At 40.8% G+C, this 20043-nt stretch overlaps 2 protein-coding genes across 3 annotated transcripts in view; one reads left to right on the top strand and one right to left on the bottom strand.

Annotated features, from left to right (window-relative positions):
• GNAL (G protein subunit alpha L) overlaps positions 1-5470 on the top strand; it is a 156336-nt gene extending 150866 nt beyond the window's left edge. For both annotated transcript variants that reach the window (XM_048507207.1, XM_048507208.1), the window contains exon 12: positions 438-5470. In XM_048507207.1, coding sequence (XP_048363164.1) covers positions 438-584 — 147 coding nt within the window. In that variant the 3' untranslated portion in view covers positions 585-5470. The remainder of the gene's footprint in view (positions 1-437) is intronic.
• On the bottom strand, positions 2084-18322 carry MPPE1 (metallophosphoesterase 1). The gene is made up of 10 exons (XM_048507209.1): positions 17949-18322; positions 13638-14005; positions 12159-12267; positions 11224-11327; positions 9525-9605; positions 7993-8101; positions 6931-7002; positions 6704-6826; positions 5472-5612; positions 2084-4174 (listed from the first exon to the last, which is right to left on the bottom strand). The coding sequence occupies exons 2-10, from the start codon at positions 13910-13912 to the stop codon at positions 3989-3991; spliced, it is 1200 nt and encodes a 399-aa protein (XP_048363166.1). The 5' UTR covers positions 13913-14005; positions 17949-18322; the 3' UTR covers positions 2084-3988.
• Positions 18323-20043: the final 1721 nt, after the last annotated feature.

Here is a 20043-nt window from a genome sequence, read left to right as displayed (position 1 = left end):
TTCCACAATACGATTGCCTCCCCTCTTAGGATGGGGTTATTTGTCACTGAATTGTGAAAGTCAGAAAAGGCCTATCATATCACCTGCCCATTTGTGTCACAAAATTCTTCCATTTGGCGCTTCTTTCCATTTTAAGCCACAATGTCTTTGACTCTGATATCTGACCCCTTTGTGCAGCAACTGGCTAATGTAAGTAATAGGTATTACTTACATTATTGTTTACAAAATTTATACCCTGCCTTTCTGCCCTCATCAGGGCCACTATCAGTTGAGTTTTGATCTTGCGTTGAATCAGGTCGTGTTTTGAAAACTCGAGGGTTGGTCTCCTATTTCTCGGAAATGTGTCCTCTTGTCATAACTGGGCTGAAAGCTTGCCCTTTGTACTTCTTAAATGTTCATGAGCATTTTGTGTGTGTGTGTGTGTTCTTATTCTGCAGAGAATAAGCACTGCAACTGGAGATGGAAAACATTACTGCTACCCACATTTTACATGTGCAGTGGACACAGAAAACATTCGCAGAGTGTTCAACGACTGTAGAGACATCATTCAGAGAATGCATCTTCGCCAGTATGAACTATTGTAATTGAAAATACCATACAGCCTGTGGTTTTAAGCAGCTTCTTTTTCTTTCTGAACTTCCTAACACAAAGTAGAGGATGTAGCTGTCTAGATATGTCTGCAGCCTGTTTGTTTACTTTGGTTAGCCTTTGGGCAAGTTTGCAGCATCCCCCCCCCCCCCTTGTTCATACTGTTGCAGACAATGTGCTTAATTTTGATATGCCACTACTTTGTCATTCCACTAAGCCACTTGGCTACCTCTGTTTTCTTAGGTTCGGTTGCATGTGGGGTGGGTTTTTTTAATTAATTGGACACAGCCTGCTCATTTTTTCCCCAGCAGGTTTGTTAGTTCAAGCTGGTATCTGCTAGTTGGGTGATACCATGTCATACCTCTAGTGTGCGCAGGTCCCTTTTTTACCATGACACTGAAGAGTACTTGATGGATGGTGAAAAAAAATAATGCACTTTGTATCAGGGTTATGAAGTAATGTAGAGGATGTATACATGCGTGATGTAGCAGCACCACAATATTTATTACACTGTCAGTTTTTAACACAACTGAGCTGCAGGTCCACTGAACCAGTGGCCTCTTCTAAGCCATTACTGGCACAGGAAATAGAATAGAAAACGAGGCACAGGGAAGATAAGCAATTTTGGGGAGGTTTGAAGTAAGAGTCTCTACGCACCTCAGGCATTTGAATTTAGAGCTACTTTTTCAGCCTATTGCATCTAGGCAGAAAATCCACCACCTTCATTTATGTTGTTTGTTTGTCCAAAAATGATCCAGCTAGCTTAGATCCTCTTTGGACAACAGTCTTCTCCCTATATATAATATATATACATATATATATATATATATATACATACATATTTTTGTTTTACCGCTGGTTTATTATATTGTACAGACTGTAAAGTGTAATATTATTTTGTACAATTTTATTGAAGAAAAATACTTGTAGAAGATCTTTGTGCCTTGATTATGGCTGTACCTGTAAATTGAGCTAAGATGTAAGTATGTTTTTGATTGCGCTGTACAGCTTGATGTCAACTTCACCTGCAACAGCGGCTGGAGGTGAAAAACTTCTCTGTAGAGTTTAGGGTTTTTTTTCTGGTTTATATAAAAATGCTCTTTAGTATAAAAAAATTATAAATTATGCAAATTTTAGTCATCACCTTTCCAAGCAAGTTGTTATCGCCACCAGATGTTGCAGCAACATGCCTTTCTCTCAGTCTCAGCTTTAAAACACTGAAATTGATTCAAGTGTCCAAATTGCAACCTGGTGTGGTTTTCATGGGAACCAAGGGTTTTGTTTTTACCTTTAGAAAAAGTATGTTGGGTAATTCTTTGGTCATTCAGAGATCTTTCACAATTGCAGAGGCAGATTGTGAATGCATAAAAGCATCATTAGATAAAGGTTCTTATATCTTTGCTGCAACAGATGCTTTCATTGTGCTAGAAAATTGCAGGAGAGAGAAGAAAAGCTGTAACCCTTGTGTTTGGCCTAAGAGAATTACAAGATGACGTTTTTATTTCTCTTAATAAAGAGACCTTAGAAAATGGTTTATTTTAAATATTGTAAAATCACAATGTGTGGATATTTCTCAAACTTGAATAATTTATGCAAATGACATTCACATAATAAGTTGTGGTACAGTACAATATAAAAGCAAGAACTGCTGTAGCAATAAGGCATGTCCTCCTCTAAATATAACATTGCTTTATATTTTATACATAGGTGTTATGTCTGAGTACATACTTCCCTGTGTCCAAGATAACCTGTACAAAAGTTTTAAAATTATAGCTGCAATAACAAATTTAGAAGCGTTAGCCTACATAACTTTGTAGATGATTTAATCACTTAGATTATATTCATCCTTTAAATTTAAAGACAAATTGTTCCTGGAAATATTTTCAACCACACAACCTAAACAGATATTTATAACAACAGCATGTTTGTTCTTTACATAAACCTTTTCTCTCCCCCTCGCCCCCAGAAAATTGGACAGACATGTTGTGGTTGCAGATTTAAAGAGGAATTAGTAATCTTTCTGGGTACTGTATTTTCTGAAATTCCTCAACATTTTAGTCCCACTCTGAAACTGCTAGTTGGACATATTCTGTGGTGTTTCAGTAAGGATAACCAAGCATGTTCCCAGAATGTTTGAGAGGAATTCTTATTTTGAAGGGTCAGAGTTGTCACTGTTACAGAAATAAACATTTTTCTATACTTCCTCCTGAAGATACAGGAAAAAAAACTGTTGCCTGCTGAAAGTAGGAGAACGTAATTCAAAACAGTTATGGGGGGACCTCTGCTTATATGCCATTTCCTCCCTTCCCAAATTCAAAAACTTGGACTACATCCAAAGGATGTAACTGTCAGCAGTGGTTGTATGATGTTGCATTGGTTCACCCATACCCTAAGCACTTGGGACACCTTTAAAACTCAGCCTCGAGACTGAGTTAAGGACTGAAAGTTGTAGCTAAACTTTTGCACATAAGTGCAATACTTAAAAATGCCACTGGACTCAGTGGGGACTTCCTTTTGCTTCAGAATGTTTAGAATTAGGGTGGACATCCTTAGGTTCTCCCCATGAGCAATTCCTTAGAATCCTATCTGAAGTACAGGGTGCTCTTATTGTTTTTAAACTCTCTATGAACCATGCTGGGGTAGAAGAACAGCTGCTAACATTCTATTCTGAGGAAGACATCCAAGCAGAACTCTTGACATAAGTCAATGGGATGTGCACAGACTACACACAACTACCAAGATAGCTCAAAAGGCTTGTCCTCACTTTTCTGCCTGGTTTGCCATTAGTTTGCAAGCCAGCTAGCCAGGGGTTTTGAATGATTGTCAAGTAGACAACACACAAATATCATCTAAAACTACTTTATATTGAACATAAGCAAGGTGACTCATCTGAGGCCAGTAAGTTACTTCTCCCAAACAAGAGCCTTTTGTTTGCAACATCTTACTGTAAAGTAACTCTACATCTTGTATTGCTGACATCAAGGAAGAGAAGTACCACATTAGATGGTCACGCAGCAATAACACTTTAGAATTGTTTCCAGTTAGAAAGACTAAGCCTCTAGCAGCATAGGACACTAGTGCAGACACAAGAGGAGGCTTGTAGACTTATAGTGTACAGTTACAAACTTTTAATATACATGTTTGATACAAAAAAACTTTAGCAAGAAAAAAATAACTCATTTGATTGTAGAATACAATATTTTTGTACAGCATGAAGCATTCGGTTAATTTAATCCTGTAGAAAAAAAAGTCATATCAACTGTATAAGACTTTCTGTGTGTAAAGGCGACCTTGCCTTTTGGGCTAGCAACTCAAGTATGCATTTGCTGGCATGAATGTAGTCTGATGGACTGTTCTTTAGCTTTGATGTGTCAGTAACCGATTACAAATGTCCAGCTCTTCATACTGCTTTATGCTTAGTGATTAAATGCTGAACAAATGAGAAAGGGAAGCTGAGGCATGATTGAAAGTGAGCTGTTATAAGGAGGACCAGCATAGCTCCAGCTGCACAGTAGACAGCAACAACTGTGTTCTCAAATGGAAGAAAGCATTTGTAGAGGGAGAAATCTGTCGATGTCATGCTGCCCTGAGAAAGAAAACAAACGCCATTCACATATGACTGGGGCCAAAAGGTTATCAAGCTGGGTTTTTTAAAAAGTTTGCCTTAATGGCAGCTCCTTGCTTAGCACCAGGGCTTTCAACTGTCCAGTGGATGAAAATCTATTTTGCTTTCAAATTGCTTATGTTAAGCTATTCTCCTGTTAAGCATTGAGCTGCTCTGGGCCATTTTGTGCCACTTGAAAGCATTTGGGTCCTCAATATGAACACAGCAGAAGTATCTTTTTGTCTGGGCAGGCTCTACAAAACAATGTGGATTGTCCCAAGTCACGTAGTGACTACTGACCACAATCCAACATACACTTTCATTCCCATTGAAATCACTGGATTTAGTATATTGTGTTACGTACGGAAGACCCAGTGTTTGAGAGAGCTGGACGGGAGGCCTGATTGGTTAGCTTCATATACCAATGCGAGGGGCAAGGAGGAAGCTTTACAGGTAATATAAGCCAATAGCCAAATATCGTCCACATTTCAAAGTGCAGGAAGTAATACATTCTGAAGTGTGGAATGCTTTGGTAAGCAACCACTCTGAATAGAAGGAAAAGACACCATGCTTTACAAGCAGAACTGTTTAGCATCATGTTTACTTGTTTAGGTGTGAAAGAATTATACCTAGGAACTAAGAAATAGAGATCTGTAACTGCTTGCCTTTTCCCATGCACAGAAGGCTAAATAAGTAAATGTAGCTTAGGATTGGTTTTGAAAACAAAAGTAAAAGGTACAACTGGGAAACTGTGCTCCAGGTTAATCTACTGAAAGTTGTAATCTAGTATACCCAAAGTAGGGGGAAAAACCTGTATCACAAATATTAGGTTCGTCTGAATAGAATTTTGCTGCCCTATGGGATAGTTTGCACTTCTGAACGATGAAAGAGCCATGCAGAAAGATATGGTATTGTGAATAAATTAGCCAAGCAAAAACAAGTCTTAATACTGTTTGTTGCAGACTACTGATGATTGTTGCAGTCAAATTGTTTACACAGCACCTTCTTTATAGAAACGTACTAAATATGCTTGTATGTAAAAAAGGTTGTAAAACCGAGGAAAAAAAATACTTTGCACTATACAAGCTGGATAGCTCCCCAGGTATGTGCTTCATAAAGTGGGTGCTTTGTATTCAAGTTAAGTGTACTTTTGGAAGGGATGGGGAGAAACTGTTTTGTTTTGCTTTTCTACAGGTAGCATCAGTTTGAGAAAATAGCTGATTGCTATGTTGATTTATATTATGAGAAATCTGACAAAATAAAAGCGATTTAAATTTACCATGATGAAACTGGGATTGTTTCTGTTCCTCCAACTGAACGACGGAACGCTGATTTCTGGAATTTTCCCATGATGCAACACTTCACAGGCACTGTGGGTGTGACCACTCAGAATTAGCCGAGGCTGGAACCACCATAATAACTGCATTAAGAAAGAGGTAATGGAGATTTTATTAAATTATCTAAAAAAAATTTTTTAACAGACAAGCATTAGAAGTGTTAAAGAACAGTTTGGAGTTTTACCCCGCTTTTCTCTCCAATAGGAGCTTACAAACTCCTTACCTTCCTCTCCCCACAGCGGACATATCATGAAGTAGGTAGGTGGGGAGAGTTCTGAGAGAGAACTGTGACTAGCTCAAGATCACCCAGCAGGCTTCATGTGTAGGAGTGGAGAAACAAATCCAGTTCACCAGATAAAGAGTCCACCACTCATATGGAGGAGTGGGGATCAAATCAGGTTCTCCAGGTCACAGTCCACCACTTTTAACCACTATTTCACGCAGGCTTGCTATTTTGACTTAAAATTTTGGTCCAAATATTTTAATGTGTTCTCAGCTTTTGTATGCAGGGTAGGCAATTATAGCCACTCCTCAGCATATAGCTACTTTCGCATTTATTTTTTATTGGCAGTAAGCCTGTAAATGAGAGACAGCATGGTGTAGTGGTTAAAGTGTCAGAATAGGATCTGGGAAAACCAGGTTCAAATCCCCACTGCACCATGGAAACTTGCAGGGTAACCTTGGACCAATCACACACTTTCAGCCCTGACCCTGGCAACTATTTTGTTGGGAGACCATGAAGAAATACCAGGGTTGTGACACAAAAGCACACAATGGCAAACCATTTCTGAACATCTCTTGCCTTGGAAACCCTGAGGGATTGCCATAAGTCAGCTGTGACTTGATAGCAAAAAAAAAGAAAGAAACCAAGCCTGATGATGATGTTATCCATTCAGTCGTTCTCGACCCTTGGCGACCTGATATGTAAGCTCTTTCCACATTTTTTGATTAAGTACTGCTGCCTTCAGCTGGTTGATGTTCATGCCTGTATCAGCTTTTATGGTCTGTAGCCATCTATTGCAGTTATATTAATCTATGGGATCAGGTCGATGAGATTCTACTAGTGTTCCATTCATCAAAGATCACTTCTACAGCTCTTCCCAGAAACTGAAAATATGGATAGCAGGAACAGATATGAAGTTCCATTAAATAAAACTGATGGGAGTTAACGTACCTTTTGGGAAGCTTCCTCAGAAAGCACATCATACTTCTCTTTGAAAGGGTCATTCCTTTTATCCAGTGGTGCAGCATCTTCTCCTGTACATTGAGAGTCACTTCTTCTGTAAAGAGGATAGTGCTGAAAGGTGTTCAAAGCAAAAACCAAGCCATCAATTCACTAACAAATAATTCAGCAATTCTTATGATAAATAAAGCCAAAACACAATATGGTCTCAAACACACCTGTAATAGTATTGGAAATGAAGGTGGAAGTTTGTCCACATTGCTGCACTTCTTTTGATGCTGACTTTGCTCCTGTCAACAAAAAAATCAAGTGAGGTTTTGTACATATCCGTCAAATACTTTGTAGTGGAAGAAATGGAAGTGGTTTCACAATTGTTTTTCAATCAAAAATGAGATTACATGCCAGAAACCTAGAGAATTAGAGGAAAAGACAGGAACCCAGGATATATAACTCTATCCCCAAGGATGCACCTACCAAACACAAGGAACTTGGGCTTGCAGCAAAGCATGCATCAGAAATGCAGGGAATAGCTGACGGTAGAAAACCATATGAGATGGAATGATCGCACCTACCCACGAGTGCAAAAGAAGGGGAGAGGGATACAAACTGAGCCCCCTCCAAAAAAGGGCAATTTTTACACGTTCGCTCACAAAGGCTTGGTCGTTCATTTTAATACAGGCAACAGCTTCTCACATTGAAAGAGCTGCTTGATTCTGCTAATATAAAAGGATGGTTAAGAGATAGGAACTTTCAGCCCCATCCATGAGTCCAGGCAGCCAGAGTGGCACACAGCTTCCTAGTGGCGTGGGGAGGCTTCAAAAGCGTGAAAGCCTTCCCGTCACCTAGAAGCCTCCATTAGGCTTAATAGACTTGCACCATCCAAAAGGATAGCTGAAGTCTCAACTCTCAGCCGCTGGCTAATTAGCGTCAGCTTCTCCCCAGGCCCTGTCTTGGGCCTGCCCCAGCTACACTGGCAGCGGGGGGCAGCGAATGCTGGTGCTGCATCTGGCACCACATCTCAGCACCGGAGAGGGCCAGAGCGGCCACACTCTGGCAATTTCACCACTCTGCCAGAGTAAGTGCCCTGGGGAAGGTAAATCTGCATGGCACTTCCACCAGTGGATTCGGGGACCCTCCCTGGATGGGGCTCTTTGTCTGCACACTGAAGCAGCTTCAGAATTAAGAAAACAAAATTGTTAACAGGAAAAGGCACAAACTAGAGACATGGTTAAGGGATGCTTTACATTGTCAGAGTTTCTTAACGATGAATGTCTTCTTACCTGCAATGAGCAGTTCAGTCTGTGAGAGAGCTCCACAAGTTTTGCCTCTGCCGTCCTGCAGATTTTGCATCCGTCTCCCTCCATTGCGACACTGTTCACCAGGACAAAACTGAAAGGAATTGTAGAGGAGGAGGGGAAATTACATTTGACATCCAATGGATTTGTGGGATGGGCACAGAGCTTTTATCAGATTCAGAACTGCATCCAGTCCAGTAAACTTGGTTGTCTTGCAAAGTTCAGAGAAGTAGCAATCTACCTCCTTGCATTTATCTATAAACAGGAATTGGTAACCATGAGTATGATCAAAATCTCTTCCCTGTTGTCTCTCATCCCACTGCAGCAATGCAGCCCCAGCCCTACCTCCCTGTATTGTATCTGTCTACTCAAGTATTTCTCAGAAACAAGGAAGGATAATCCACATCAAGTGGGAGTCACCCCGGGTGAATTCAGTAGGAAAAGAATACCAAAGTCACTCTCCTTTTGAAAAACAGCTTCCCACATGGAGGGTCTTCAGGCAACGACCGATGAGTGTTATATGGTGTGTGTATACACCTAAACATGCACTTGCCAACCCTTTGATATCGTTTCCAACCAACTGAGATGGTAGCCTCTCAATCAAATGTCATTATTTATCCCCTGCACACAACACAAAAGACTGTAGTATTGTAGTATTTCCACCTGTATACATTTGCATGGCTTAATATACTGTAGAACTTTAAAATGCAGTTGGTCTACTCAACAAGGAAAGAGCTGGAGAACATCCTTTCGGGCACACATACCTATAGAAGAGTTCATACAAAGAATCCTCGGGATCATAAACACTATCCACTTGTTTATGAATAAAAGGATGTAGGAAACAGCAAGTAAACTGCAACCATTTGAACATCTTTTAACCATTACAAATAATACAGAGAACACTGCCCAACCCATTCTGATAACTCCTAAACACGCAGGTATGCTGGTAATTTTAATAGGATTATATTCATTGGGGGTTCCTCAGAACAGCATATCCAAAACTCAACACCTGGAATATAGAATGCTGCACGTTTGCTGTTTCAACTGAAAAAAATGGCATGGAGAAAACAGTTAAACTTTACCTTAATTCTGCAGATCTAAAATTGGGGACTCCTCTGCTATTTAGAAACAAACAATGCCTGAGCTCTGAACATTGTACTCCCGACATCCTCCCTAGTTTCACTCTTACTTCCACTGTATTTAGTAGAACTCATTCCCACTTACATGAGCACATGAATGTAATGAAGATTGACACACAATACACAACAGCTTTGTATTCTCTTCATTTTAAAGTTCACAACAAATTACCACATGTATTAGCCAATATGAGAAGTCGCTTTAATCTGGGTAAAAGGCTTGCCTTAAACAAAACAAAACAAAAACTCACAAGGATACAGCAAGATAGCTTAGGTAAAGAAATCTGTTCGTTATTCATTATTTTAATTCATCATCACTCCTTGGCAGCATAAGGATATGAAGGGTAAATAAATATTAAAACTTTTTTTTAAATCACTCACTTTATCCCTTTCCGAGTTACCAGCTTTTCTGAGGTGAAGTTGAAAACTTGTGAAAAGCGCTTTAACTTGAACGCAGTCATTCTGTGTGAAAAAAAATAAAGCGTATGATGCATTTGACTTAGAATTCGTTCTAAGCATTTCTACTGAAATATTGGCTGATAAATAGCTAGCACATGACAGATATATTATTTAAATGGCAGTTAAGTGTATTATTTCCCCCAGTAACGTTACTAAAACACTTGTCATAAGTGAGATTTGATTAATGAAATATGTGGCTATGATGCTTCTCCCCTCCCCTTTTTACTTTGCCAATCTGCTCCTTTTTTCTTTTGTCTGTTCCCCCAGATGTTAAGATGGATAAATATATATTCTGACTGACCCAAGGATGTGAAAGAACTGAAAACCGTTTATTGGTATATATCTGAATACAGCACGCTTGAGGCTGATATAAATTCACAATACATAAACTATTTTATTTTACTCTTACATAGAAATGGTCAAGGCAGGCTGTTAGGGAAAGTTTCAGGTTTAAACTTGAGAGGTGAAAAGGTAACAGAAATTAGGGGAAATTGGTACAACTATATACAATAGTTTGTCACAAAAATGTAGTGGTTTTGTTCTACACGCAAGTGTTTGTAACTGGAAAGAGAGCGCTTGGTTGTCGCTGCTTAAACACGAACAAATTTATTCGACACAAAATTTCTGAAGTATGGAGGCAAGATCATACACACAGGTTCCAATTTTCCTTCTTTAGCACTTGATAGGGATTCTCCCATCCACCACCAATTTCTAGAAGCTATTTCCCTCAGGGAAAGACTACTAGCTCCACTTCCCTATTGCAGGATCCTATCCTCTTCAATCCTCTCTACTTTCCGCATTTTCCTTCCTAACCAGCAATGTCAATTGAACTCTCACAAGTCAACTGTAGAGGTTTTTTTTAATCCTCTGTCAATCAGTGTTCTCAGACAGATATCACTGATCTGCAGTTAGCTGTCCATCACAGAAGGCTTTTGTGATTTTCCAGCAACTCTCTCTTGGGGGCACATACGCGGAGTCAGAAGAACTGCAATTGAAGCACCACTGATGGAATGGATCCATCCTCAGAAACTCTCTAAGCCGCCAGAAAAGCTGCTCCTGAAGACCTGGAGATCCACAGGAACAATGTAGTTATTGCCTCAAATAATTTCACTGATTGTAGAGATAAGATAAATTACTTCTTGTGACCATTAAACTGAAGAAAACATATAACTAGAATTTTAATTTGTTCAAATTAACCTGGAATCTTACACCAATAACTTAGGAAGGTTTCTTTGTCAGGGTCACATAGACCTTTGAAACTGTTTTAGAGCTCAGACACAATACTTTAGGAGAAATTAAAAAGGGGTTGGAATTAAATTCCTGGTGGAAGTTATAAATACCTTGGAAAGAAAAGAAGAAATAAACAGTATTATATATTTTTATATTTTATAAATAGTATCTTTTATACATATTCATTCACAAAAGAAAAAGAGTGTGGTCATCACAGTCATGTTCAGTTTTTCAGAGCGATCTTCTCCCATGCAGACACAGATTATACAGTTAAAATGAAAGTTCTACCTTACCATAAAATCAAAGGCTTGAATTCTTATAGAAGGCAGTTATTGTTCTCATTCTGACATATCCCACCATGGTACTATATCCTGTTTCACCAAATACTCACTCATAATGAAAGCCGATGTCATGGTTGCCAACAATCACAATTAGCTCAATGTGGGCTGGATGCCTAAACATGTTCTGAAAGCGTCTTACATCATCTGACCAGGCCTGCAGAAAATATATAAGGCTTCCGTTGTTGAATAATGCTACTTAAGAGGCTACTCAAATCTTTTCTTTATTGTCAGAAATTGCTATTTGTCCCAGTTCTCAGCTACCAATGCTCTCACGCCCTAACCTGGTTAAAACACAGTATTAATATTTCAATTAACATGGTAGACACATTTCAGAATGCAGGCACTCTGACCAACTTTCTGTGAGAGATGTCCACAATTATACATTTTAAGCTAAGCACATGCAAACAACCACAGAGGAATGCAAAACCTTTCATGCGTCCCTAAAAATATTTTTCAAGCACCAGAATCTCACTAACATTGGACAAAATGCAGCACTATATTTTAAAAAATAATCAAGCAGTAATTTCCTACTTGGTCCATTAATTGATCTGATACCAACAGCGACAAAGGATTGTGTAAGAAAAGGATCACAGTTTAACTTTTAAGTCATGATTGGATGGTTTTCAGCAACTTTATGCTAGAGGATGTTGCATGACTTGGTTCAGCCTGTATCTAGATTACACAGTATATCCTAGTTTAACCCACCTTTTCTTTCAAACATCAATCTGGATTTTAGCACACAAAAGATTCTTATACACTATCTTGTTACAGTGAAATGCCAGAATACATTGCAAGTGTAACCCAATGATTTCCAAGTACTTTTGCTTAACTAGATTATGGATTAAGCTACTGGTTAGTAAACATGACCATGAAATGAAGACAACATCAAAGCAATGTATTTATTCCACAATTCTGTGCTTGTGTGTACAATTATTTCAATATAACCCTATTTTTCTTCAAGAATAGCACTGCACACAATACTGACCTGAGAAGAACTCCATTTCCCTTCATCAAAGATATCACCTAAAATAAAAACAACTTCCGGTTGCAGCAGCCATAGGGCAGTTTGGAAGGCTCTTTCCATTTGCCATTCTCTAAGAGGAGAAAAAAAAAGAGCCAGTCTAATATCTTCCAATTAATATCACAAAAACTTGTCCAGATTTGCATGAAAAGGAAAGGGGATACGCAGATGTGGAAAAAACCAGTTTTCCACTCTGATAAACTTAGGGAATACTTTTTGTGTGCATCTTACTTCAACAAATGTCTCAGGGTGCAATCCACCCCCACCCCCCAAAAACCCATCAGAACTAGACAAACAATAGCATGAATATCAACACAGAAAATATCAGCACAGACTATCAGCAGAAATGTCCAACTATCACCCTTCAAAATTTTCAGTTATGTTAGTTTGGTTCTGGAGTTCTGAGCTACACAAAGCTTGCAATTGATGTCCTAGGCTACTCAAGCAACAGAAATAAGGTGGCAAAGCAGACTGTACTATTGCTGGCGGTGGATGCCATTTTTGAATGTGCACCTGTTAAAAATTTCCTGCAAGTATTGGGTGAAAGCATATCAGAACCAACATTTCTAGCCACGATCACTTCCAGTTTCTCTAGTTCAGTGGTCCCCAATGTTTTTGATCCTGTGGCCACATTTGGGGTCCTGTGGGCACATTTGTGCGCATCACAGGGTGATGCGCACAAGCACAAAATGCAGTGATGGGGTTCAAAAAATGTAACCAGTTCTGGTGGTGGGATTCAAATAATTTAACAACTGATTGCTTACAAGCACCATTTCAACAACCAGTTCTGCAAAAGTGGTGTGAACCTGCTGAATCCCACCACTGACAAAATGGCTGCCAAAAGAGAGGGGACAACCACAAAATGGCTGCTCGAAGAAACAGAGCTAGCCCTAATATGACTGCCATAAGAGGCGGAGCCAACTATGAAACCACACTTTCCACCATCACATTAGGCATATTCTCAAACAAGTTGCTGAAAACCCAGATATCAGACATGGGGGCGCACAGCCTGATTGTAGGCTCATTTACTCAATGAGTCCAATGGAGCTTACTTCCCAAATGTGCCCAGAATTTCAGCTTTATGTGAGTGTAGAAGGATAGAGGGATTGACTCCGCCCATTTCTATGAAGTTGTTCTATTCCACATCAAGAGATGTTCCATCCCTGCTTGCCACATGACTCACTTTAGCAAGTGACGGTATACAGACCAGGGTTTTGGAAGCTTGAGTGATGGACTGTATATTACCTCCTCCTTCTTTAAAAAAGGGCATCTATGTCTAGGGCATGACTACACACCCTTTGTAAAATGATGAGCTGAGGCCAATCAACTCTTAAACTGGATCACAACTTTAACATTTTTGGACCTTCAACTAACAGTATGTGCCAACTGTACTAAAAATATCTATTAATCCCTTTAAAAAGGTTATTTACAGTTAGTTCTTACCTCCTTAGCTTGTCCAACCAATGTCCTTGGATTTCACCAAGCAAGTGAGTATCAGATAAAAACACAACCTTCAAGACAGAGGCTGAAGTCTGTTCACTGCCCTCTGGAGTCTCAGTTTTGACTTGTGGCCAGTGACACTGAATTATAACTATGTAATAAATTAAAAATTCACAGAAGACAAGGACAGAGAGAATAACACATAACAGTTTCAGGGTAAGTGAGACTCTTTTCCTCAAAAAGAGCTTGCTCACAATGCTAAAGCGTGGAAATGCCATATCAGGTGATCCTGTTTCCCCATAGATGGCATTATGATTCACCAATTCAGACTGTTAGGACAAATGTACGTTTCTTCATTTCAACTGGAAACCCTGCAAGAGACACAGAAAAAAATTTCACTGTGCCTCTGCAGAATAATTGTTTATATAGTGAGACCAATACTGATATTTTGGTTTGTCAAGAGAAGCCATGTTAGACTGTTACAGCAAATAAAAGCCCTGTGGCCCTTTAAAGATTAACAGCAGTTATTTCAAGATGAAGGCCTTTTCTGCATGAGTTGTGTACAACATATGCTGCTATTAAATGCTACATTTTTTTCCTTTTACCTCCGCTTGTTCTTTACCCCATTTGGTTCCAGAAATGTTTTTACTACATTTTTCCTCTGTCATCTCCCTTAACAATTTTGCTGCAATGTTTTTTTTGTCTGTTCTCAAACCAGCTTCCCTTGAGCATGTGATCATGTTGAAGCTGATTTTATTTCTCCACCCCTTACCTACGCCCATATGTAATCGCCCAACTTCCCCTACAGCCATTTTCTCCTCCCCTTCATCCTCCATTTTTTGAAGGATTTTTTTTCTCTTTTGTCATATCACATTAGCAATGTAAAATTAGGGCACAGACACACACCATGTTGATTGCATCAGTTTGATCAATTTCATCTTGAACTAGCAATGTAACACTAAGGTGAAGATACACTGTTTCTGCTGTTAAGAGTGAATGGTATTGACAAAGGAAGTTGCTTTTGCAGGAGGAAAATCACAAGAGACTGCTGTAGTAATGATCATGTGTTACTGCAGCACTAATTTAGACGAATACGTGGTTCTTTGTTTGTGGGGGGGGGATAGGCTATGTGTTTCTTTCCTTCATGTAATGGAACCTGCTGCAGTAGGATTTTTTGCATCCATTTTGTGCCAACATCTGGTCCTTAACTACACCGCACACACCTTTCAATGGTTTTCTCCTTTCTCTCCTCCTCCATTTTCAAAAAATTCTGCTTGTCCTATTAAACTATCAGTGTAAAATTAAGGTAGAGATACAATTGAACATGGTTGACTGGATCAGCTTTGTCAATTTCATATTGAACTACCGATGTTACATTAGAACAGAGAGGTGGTCGAAAAGAGTACTAGGAGTTAAGTGCTGCATGTTATCAAGGACTGCTGCAGTAACAATCATGTGTTACTGCAGATCAAATTTGGCCCGTGGGTGGGTGGGTGGGGAGGGACAGGGTTACGTTTCTGTTCCTTCAGATAATGGCGGCTGCTCCAGGAGTTGTTTTGGCTTCCATTTTGGGTCGATAGTTCTCACTAGTAGAAATTGAATTTTTGAATTGCTGCTTCAAAATGTTACTGCTCAGAGAAGCTAGAGTGTTGCACAAAAGGGGAAAAGTGAGGAGAGTCAGGCCTGCAGCCATAGTGGGGTAAAGGGGGGGGGGGCAGTGTCTCATCCATCATTTGTCATACCCCTCCAATCAGCACTAAGGGTTGGTGTGAAATCTGTCCCGAGTTCTTCATGTGTAAATTCTCTATGTAAAGGGAAAAGAAAGGAGTTGAGGCAAAAATGTGTGAATCCTTTCCAAATGTGTGAATCCTTTCCAAGCGTAAATTCTTTATGCAGTTGGTTAAAACAGAATGAACAGTTAGCAAGGCTGAAGAGTCCTGATTTTAAAAGCCTGCAAGTATTGCAGTAAAATTATGTTGGCGTATATATAGAGAGAGATTAAGCAGTGAAGGCATAAAAATCATGCAGTACCAGACTCTGAACAAAGCAAAGGAAAAAGACAAAGAGAACAGGACAGTGTTCCACAGTAGTCCTGAAGAACTCTTAGTGTTGGGAAATCATTTTTGACAGGACAGGAGACAAATAAGAAGACATTTAGGCCCAGATGTAAGTGAGCACAAGCCTTTTGCTAATTTATATGACCCCACAGGAATCTTATTCACAAGGGAGGGTTGTGATTTTTGCTCTGAAGATGGAAAGTTGCTGGGAAAGGATTCCTTCCCTGTGAGAAGCTCAGGGATCATGCCACAGTTGCTTGACACTTGTGTGTTCACTTAGAAAAGAATCCTACTCACAGCCTGTTACTATGCATTTTATTTATTCATTTTATTTACTTTAGTTATAGTCCACCATTCTCAATGAGACTCAAAACAGATTACAAAGTGTAAATCAATGCAATCAATCAGATGAGACATCTAACAAACAATGCGATAAGAATAGTCGCAGTAAAACAGTAAAATCATTACACATATCTCAAACAGTGCAGCAAATGGTATTACAAAGGTAGACAGCAATACAGTAAGAGAACGATAATGCATGCAGCAAACAGATAATACGTAACATACATTGATATAATCCACAGTTCTGTTGCTTTTATAAAAGCTTCTTCCGGAATTATTCCATTATCATGTAGCAATATCATCTTTATAAAAATGCCCTCTTGAACCATTCTGCTTTACATAGTTTGCAGAATGACAAAAGCTTTCCTGACATCCTCAGAAAGGCCATTCCACAAAAAAATGCATGCCTATGTTGTTGATCTCACACATTTAATGGATGGCACAATTAGAAATCTTGAGCTAATGATGTCAGTTTGATGTTCCATTTGTAAATGGACCTCAGTTTATTTACCCCAAAACAAATTAAGAACGCTGAACAGTTAGCTACTGATGGTATGATAGGCATTCTTGATTTGAAAAGTGTTTTGAGTGACAGAGCTTTCTCTTTCCTTAGCAGAAAATTTATGGAGAAAAGGAGGTTGTATCTGGAGTTTCAGGTGTCAATAACTGGAAGAAAGACTCCCACACTTCTTTAATTCTGCAAACTCTGTAAAATAGTTTTTTGGGGAGGACACTTTTATAAAGCTAATAGAGAACATGACTGCAGTCCATGGCACAGTGGATGCTATTCAATCATGATCTTAACAGCAGTTTTCATTTTTTTGTGATTCCATTTTCTGCATTGCTTGACAAAGAATGGCTGATCATTTTGAACTTTTTGGATTTTGTAGTCTTAGCCCTGTTGCAATGCTTTAGAGAATTCTAGTGCTAAGTGTTTACATTGCTTTATACCATGTAATCAACCTTGAGTCTTGTAAAAATGGGTCTATAAATGAAGTAAATAGTGATGGATGGCCTTCCATATACTTATTTTCCCCCACACACAATAATTTTTTGGGGGGGGGCTACAGGCTTGGAGAGAGTTGTTTTTTGTGTTATAGATTATATCCCACCATCACCAGGAATAATACACTTTCAGCAATAGAGCATGAAATAAATGCAACTGCAGAAGGACAAGGGGGGAAACCCCATAATGACAGGGGGAAAGAGATATGCAGAATTATTTTACAGAAAGTGATTCCAAGACAGAAGATTTGACCACTGGGAAAATCCGTAGTAAGCTGTGTATGTGGAAAGGCCATGGCTTTCATAGGTTACGGTTGAAAGCTCACCTTAAAATAGATATGATTAGTCCCTAAGATGCCACTGGATTTTTACTTTGTCCAGAGAAAATGGGGGGGGGGGCGAATTCACAGGCAGCAAATCTCATCACAATTAGATGTATCAAGGTGGTCAGCTTTGCACCAAACCAAGCCTTGCACCTTTGCACGAAGGTGTTCAGCTTTCCCTGGAAGGAAAGTCAAGCAAACTATGGATTAGCTCTCCACTTGCACGCAGAACAAAAACTGATCTGTGCTCCAGGAAGTTCTCACTTTAGAAGGGTCGTGAACTAAACATAAGCAGGGAGATTTAGCCAAGCGCCCTGCTTCAGCTGCCCATCCCACCAGGAGAGGGAAACACCCACTGATCAGCCTGCTGCAAAACAAAAAAAAAAGAAAGAAAGAAAAAACCACACATACACACACAAAAAGTCCTGCTGCACCTTAACAAACCTTTTGATCTTTACGCCCACTGGGTCAGACGCAATTCAGAAAATCCTGCAAGATTTGTTTAATACACAGAAGAAAGGAACTGTGACCCTGGGGTTTAAAAACCCTGTACCTTACACGTTTTATAAGGATAACAGGAAATGTACCTGAAGCGCTTCCAATACAAATGCGATGTTCTAGGAGGCGAAAGGCTGCGGATCGTGGCCGCGCAGCAGCAACCGGGAGAGAGGCTCACGCAACCCCTCCGGATCCCCTCCCCTCAAATAAACACTGACCCCTCTGCAGCTCTCGGGGAAGGGGGCGGGCAACGCGGGGCCGTGGCCTGCCGGAAGGCTCCAAGAGACGGCCAGGCCAGGTAAGGCCCGACTTCGGGAAGCCCGAGAAAAAACACCAATGATGGAAGTCAGACCCTGTCCTGTGTCCAGCCAGCCCAGACGCCACCTCCGGCCGGCCCGCCCTCACCCCAGGAGGACGAGCGCCACCGAAAGCGCAGGAGGCGCCCGAGGAAAAAGCCAAACTCCCCGCCACAAGAAACGCCCCTGCGGCTTGCACGTGTCCCAGTGCTCCACTTCCGGGTTCGGCCTCGATGAAAGCTGTCATTGGCTGCCCAGGGATTTCGCTCTTCGCCTCTCATTGGCCGTTTGGTTGATGACTGTTTTTGCCCTTTCTCGCCCCTCTTTCTGGGAGCACGTGGGCCACTGAGGATGCTCCTGTGAGAGGCGATGATGGTGCACCGGGATGACCCTCCGCAAATGCTATGCAAGGTATTCACTAAAATAAGGAACCGTTCAGAGTTGCAAATGTTAATGGTGGTGTGTAGCAATCCAGAAGACTGACAGAAGCACCTGCCAGTGAGGCAGCCCAGGAAAAAAACTGGCTTTTCCTATCAGAAGCGGTTGCAAAGTTATATTTTATTAATCTAGTTTGTTTGTATGGATCCTCCCCCGTGTAGTCTGTGTCTGTTGTAGATTCCAGGGTGCCATTTTATATTGGGCACAATCAACCCAATTTTAGTTAAAACAGTTCCATGGATTTCCATCATGAGACACAATTAGGTATTATAAATTATAATACCCCTCAAGCAGCAGGCTGAAAATGCAAATAAAATCTTTTAAGCTACCAAAAGCTACATGCTTTACACTGCAGCCTTATACAGGTTCCCTCAGTCTTGATTTCCAGTGGGCTTGGAAGTGCAGTAATTCTTCACTAGATTGCAATGTTAATCTTCTATTGAAATCAAGAGAATGTCACAGTGTTTAACTGTGGCTTGGTCTACATGGGGCCTACATGGGACCTCAGGCCGTTTCCGCATGGGCATTTAATGGCGGCCTGGAGACGGCAAAAACGCTGTCTCCAGGCCTCCATTCGCACAGGGGGTACAGCTGCATCGCAGCCGTGCCGCCCTACCGCCGCGAAGCCGGCGTTTCCCCAGAGCGCTCGGAAGCGCTCTTGTTGCGGAAACGCCGCCTCAAAGCTGCTGCCGATCGAACGGCAGCGGCTTCGAGACGCCTCCCCCACCCGGTACTTACCTTGTCCCCGGGCCTCCGGCGCGTCGCTGAGGCCTGGGGACACGCCCCCCTGCCCTGCGCCGCTGGAACAGGAGCGCAGGGCCAGGGGGGCGTGTCCCCAGGCCTCAGCGACGCGCCGGAGGCCCGGGGACATGCCGGGTCAGCCGGGCGCCAGTGCTCCGTGGCGCCGGCTGCCCGGCTCTTTCCAGGACTGTCCGTGTGGACGGTCCCAGTGTCGTCGGGTCGGAGTCAGAAACGCCGACCTGGCTGCTTCCGCATTCGTGCGGAAACGGCCTCAGTTTTAGCCAATGCCACATAACCTGGATTCAGTGATGCTTAGGCTGAATTGCACCAGCCATATATAAATTTTGACTCTTTTTCTTTAAGTAGTTTCTCATCATTTTGGAACAGTTTCACATGCAGTCTGGGGGCTGCTGTTTGAATAAAACCAGTCTCAACTACTCATGGGCTCACTGAACTAGTGCCACAATTTTTTGGATACTGGTCAGTAACTAATAACATCTGTCAGGTAAATGGCAGGCACTTCACAAACTGGTTGCAAGTAAATGGCAGGGGGTGGGAAGTACTGCACAAATTATGCAAAACAAAAAAAATGGTTCAATCATGATTTTATCACAAAAACAGACCTTTATTCATAAATATATTTTATGAATAGTCAAGATATTAAACACATTGTCAATAATCTTCTATGGGCATTTCATTTCTATAAACT

This window comes from Sphaerodactylus townsendi, linkage group LG09 (genome assembly GCF_021028975.2).
Source record: "Sphaerodactylus townsendi isolate TG3544 linkage group LG09, MPM_Stown_v2.3, whole genome shotgun sequence".
In the NCBI taxonomy this organism is placed as follows: Eukaryota; Metazoa; Chordata; class Lepidosauria; order Squamata; family Sphaerodactylidae; genus Sphaerodactylus; species Sphaerodactylus townsendi.
Note: the sequence above shows the minus strand (reverse complement) of the source record. Positions and strands in the feature narration are given on the sequence as shown.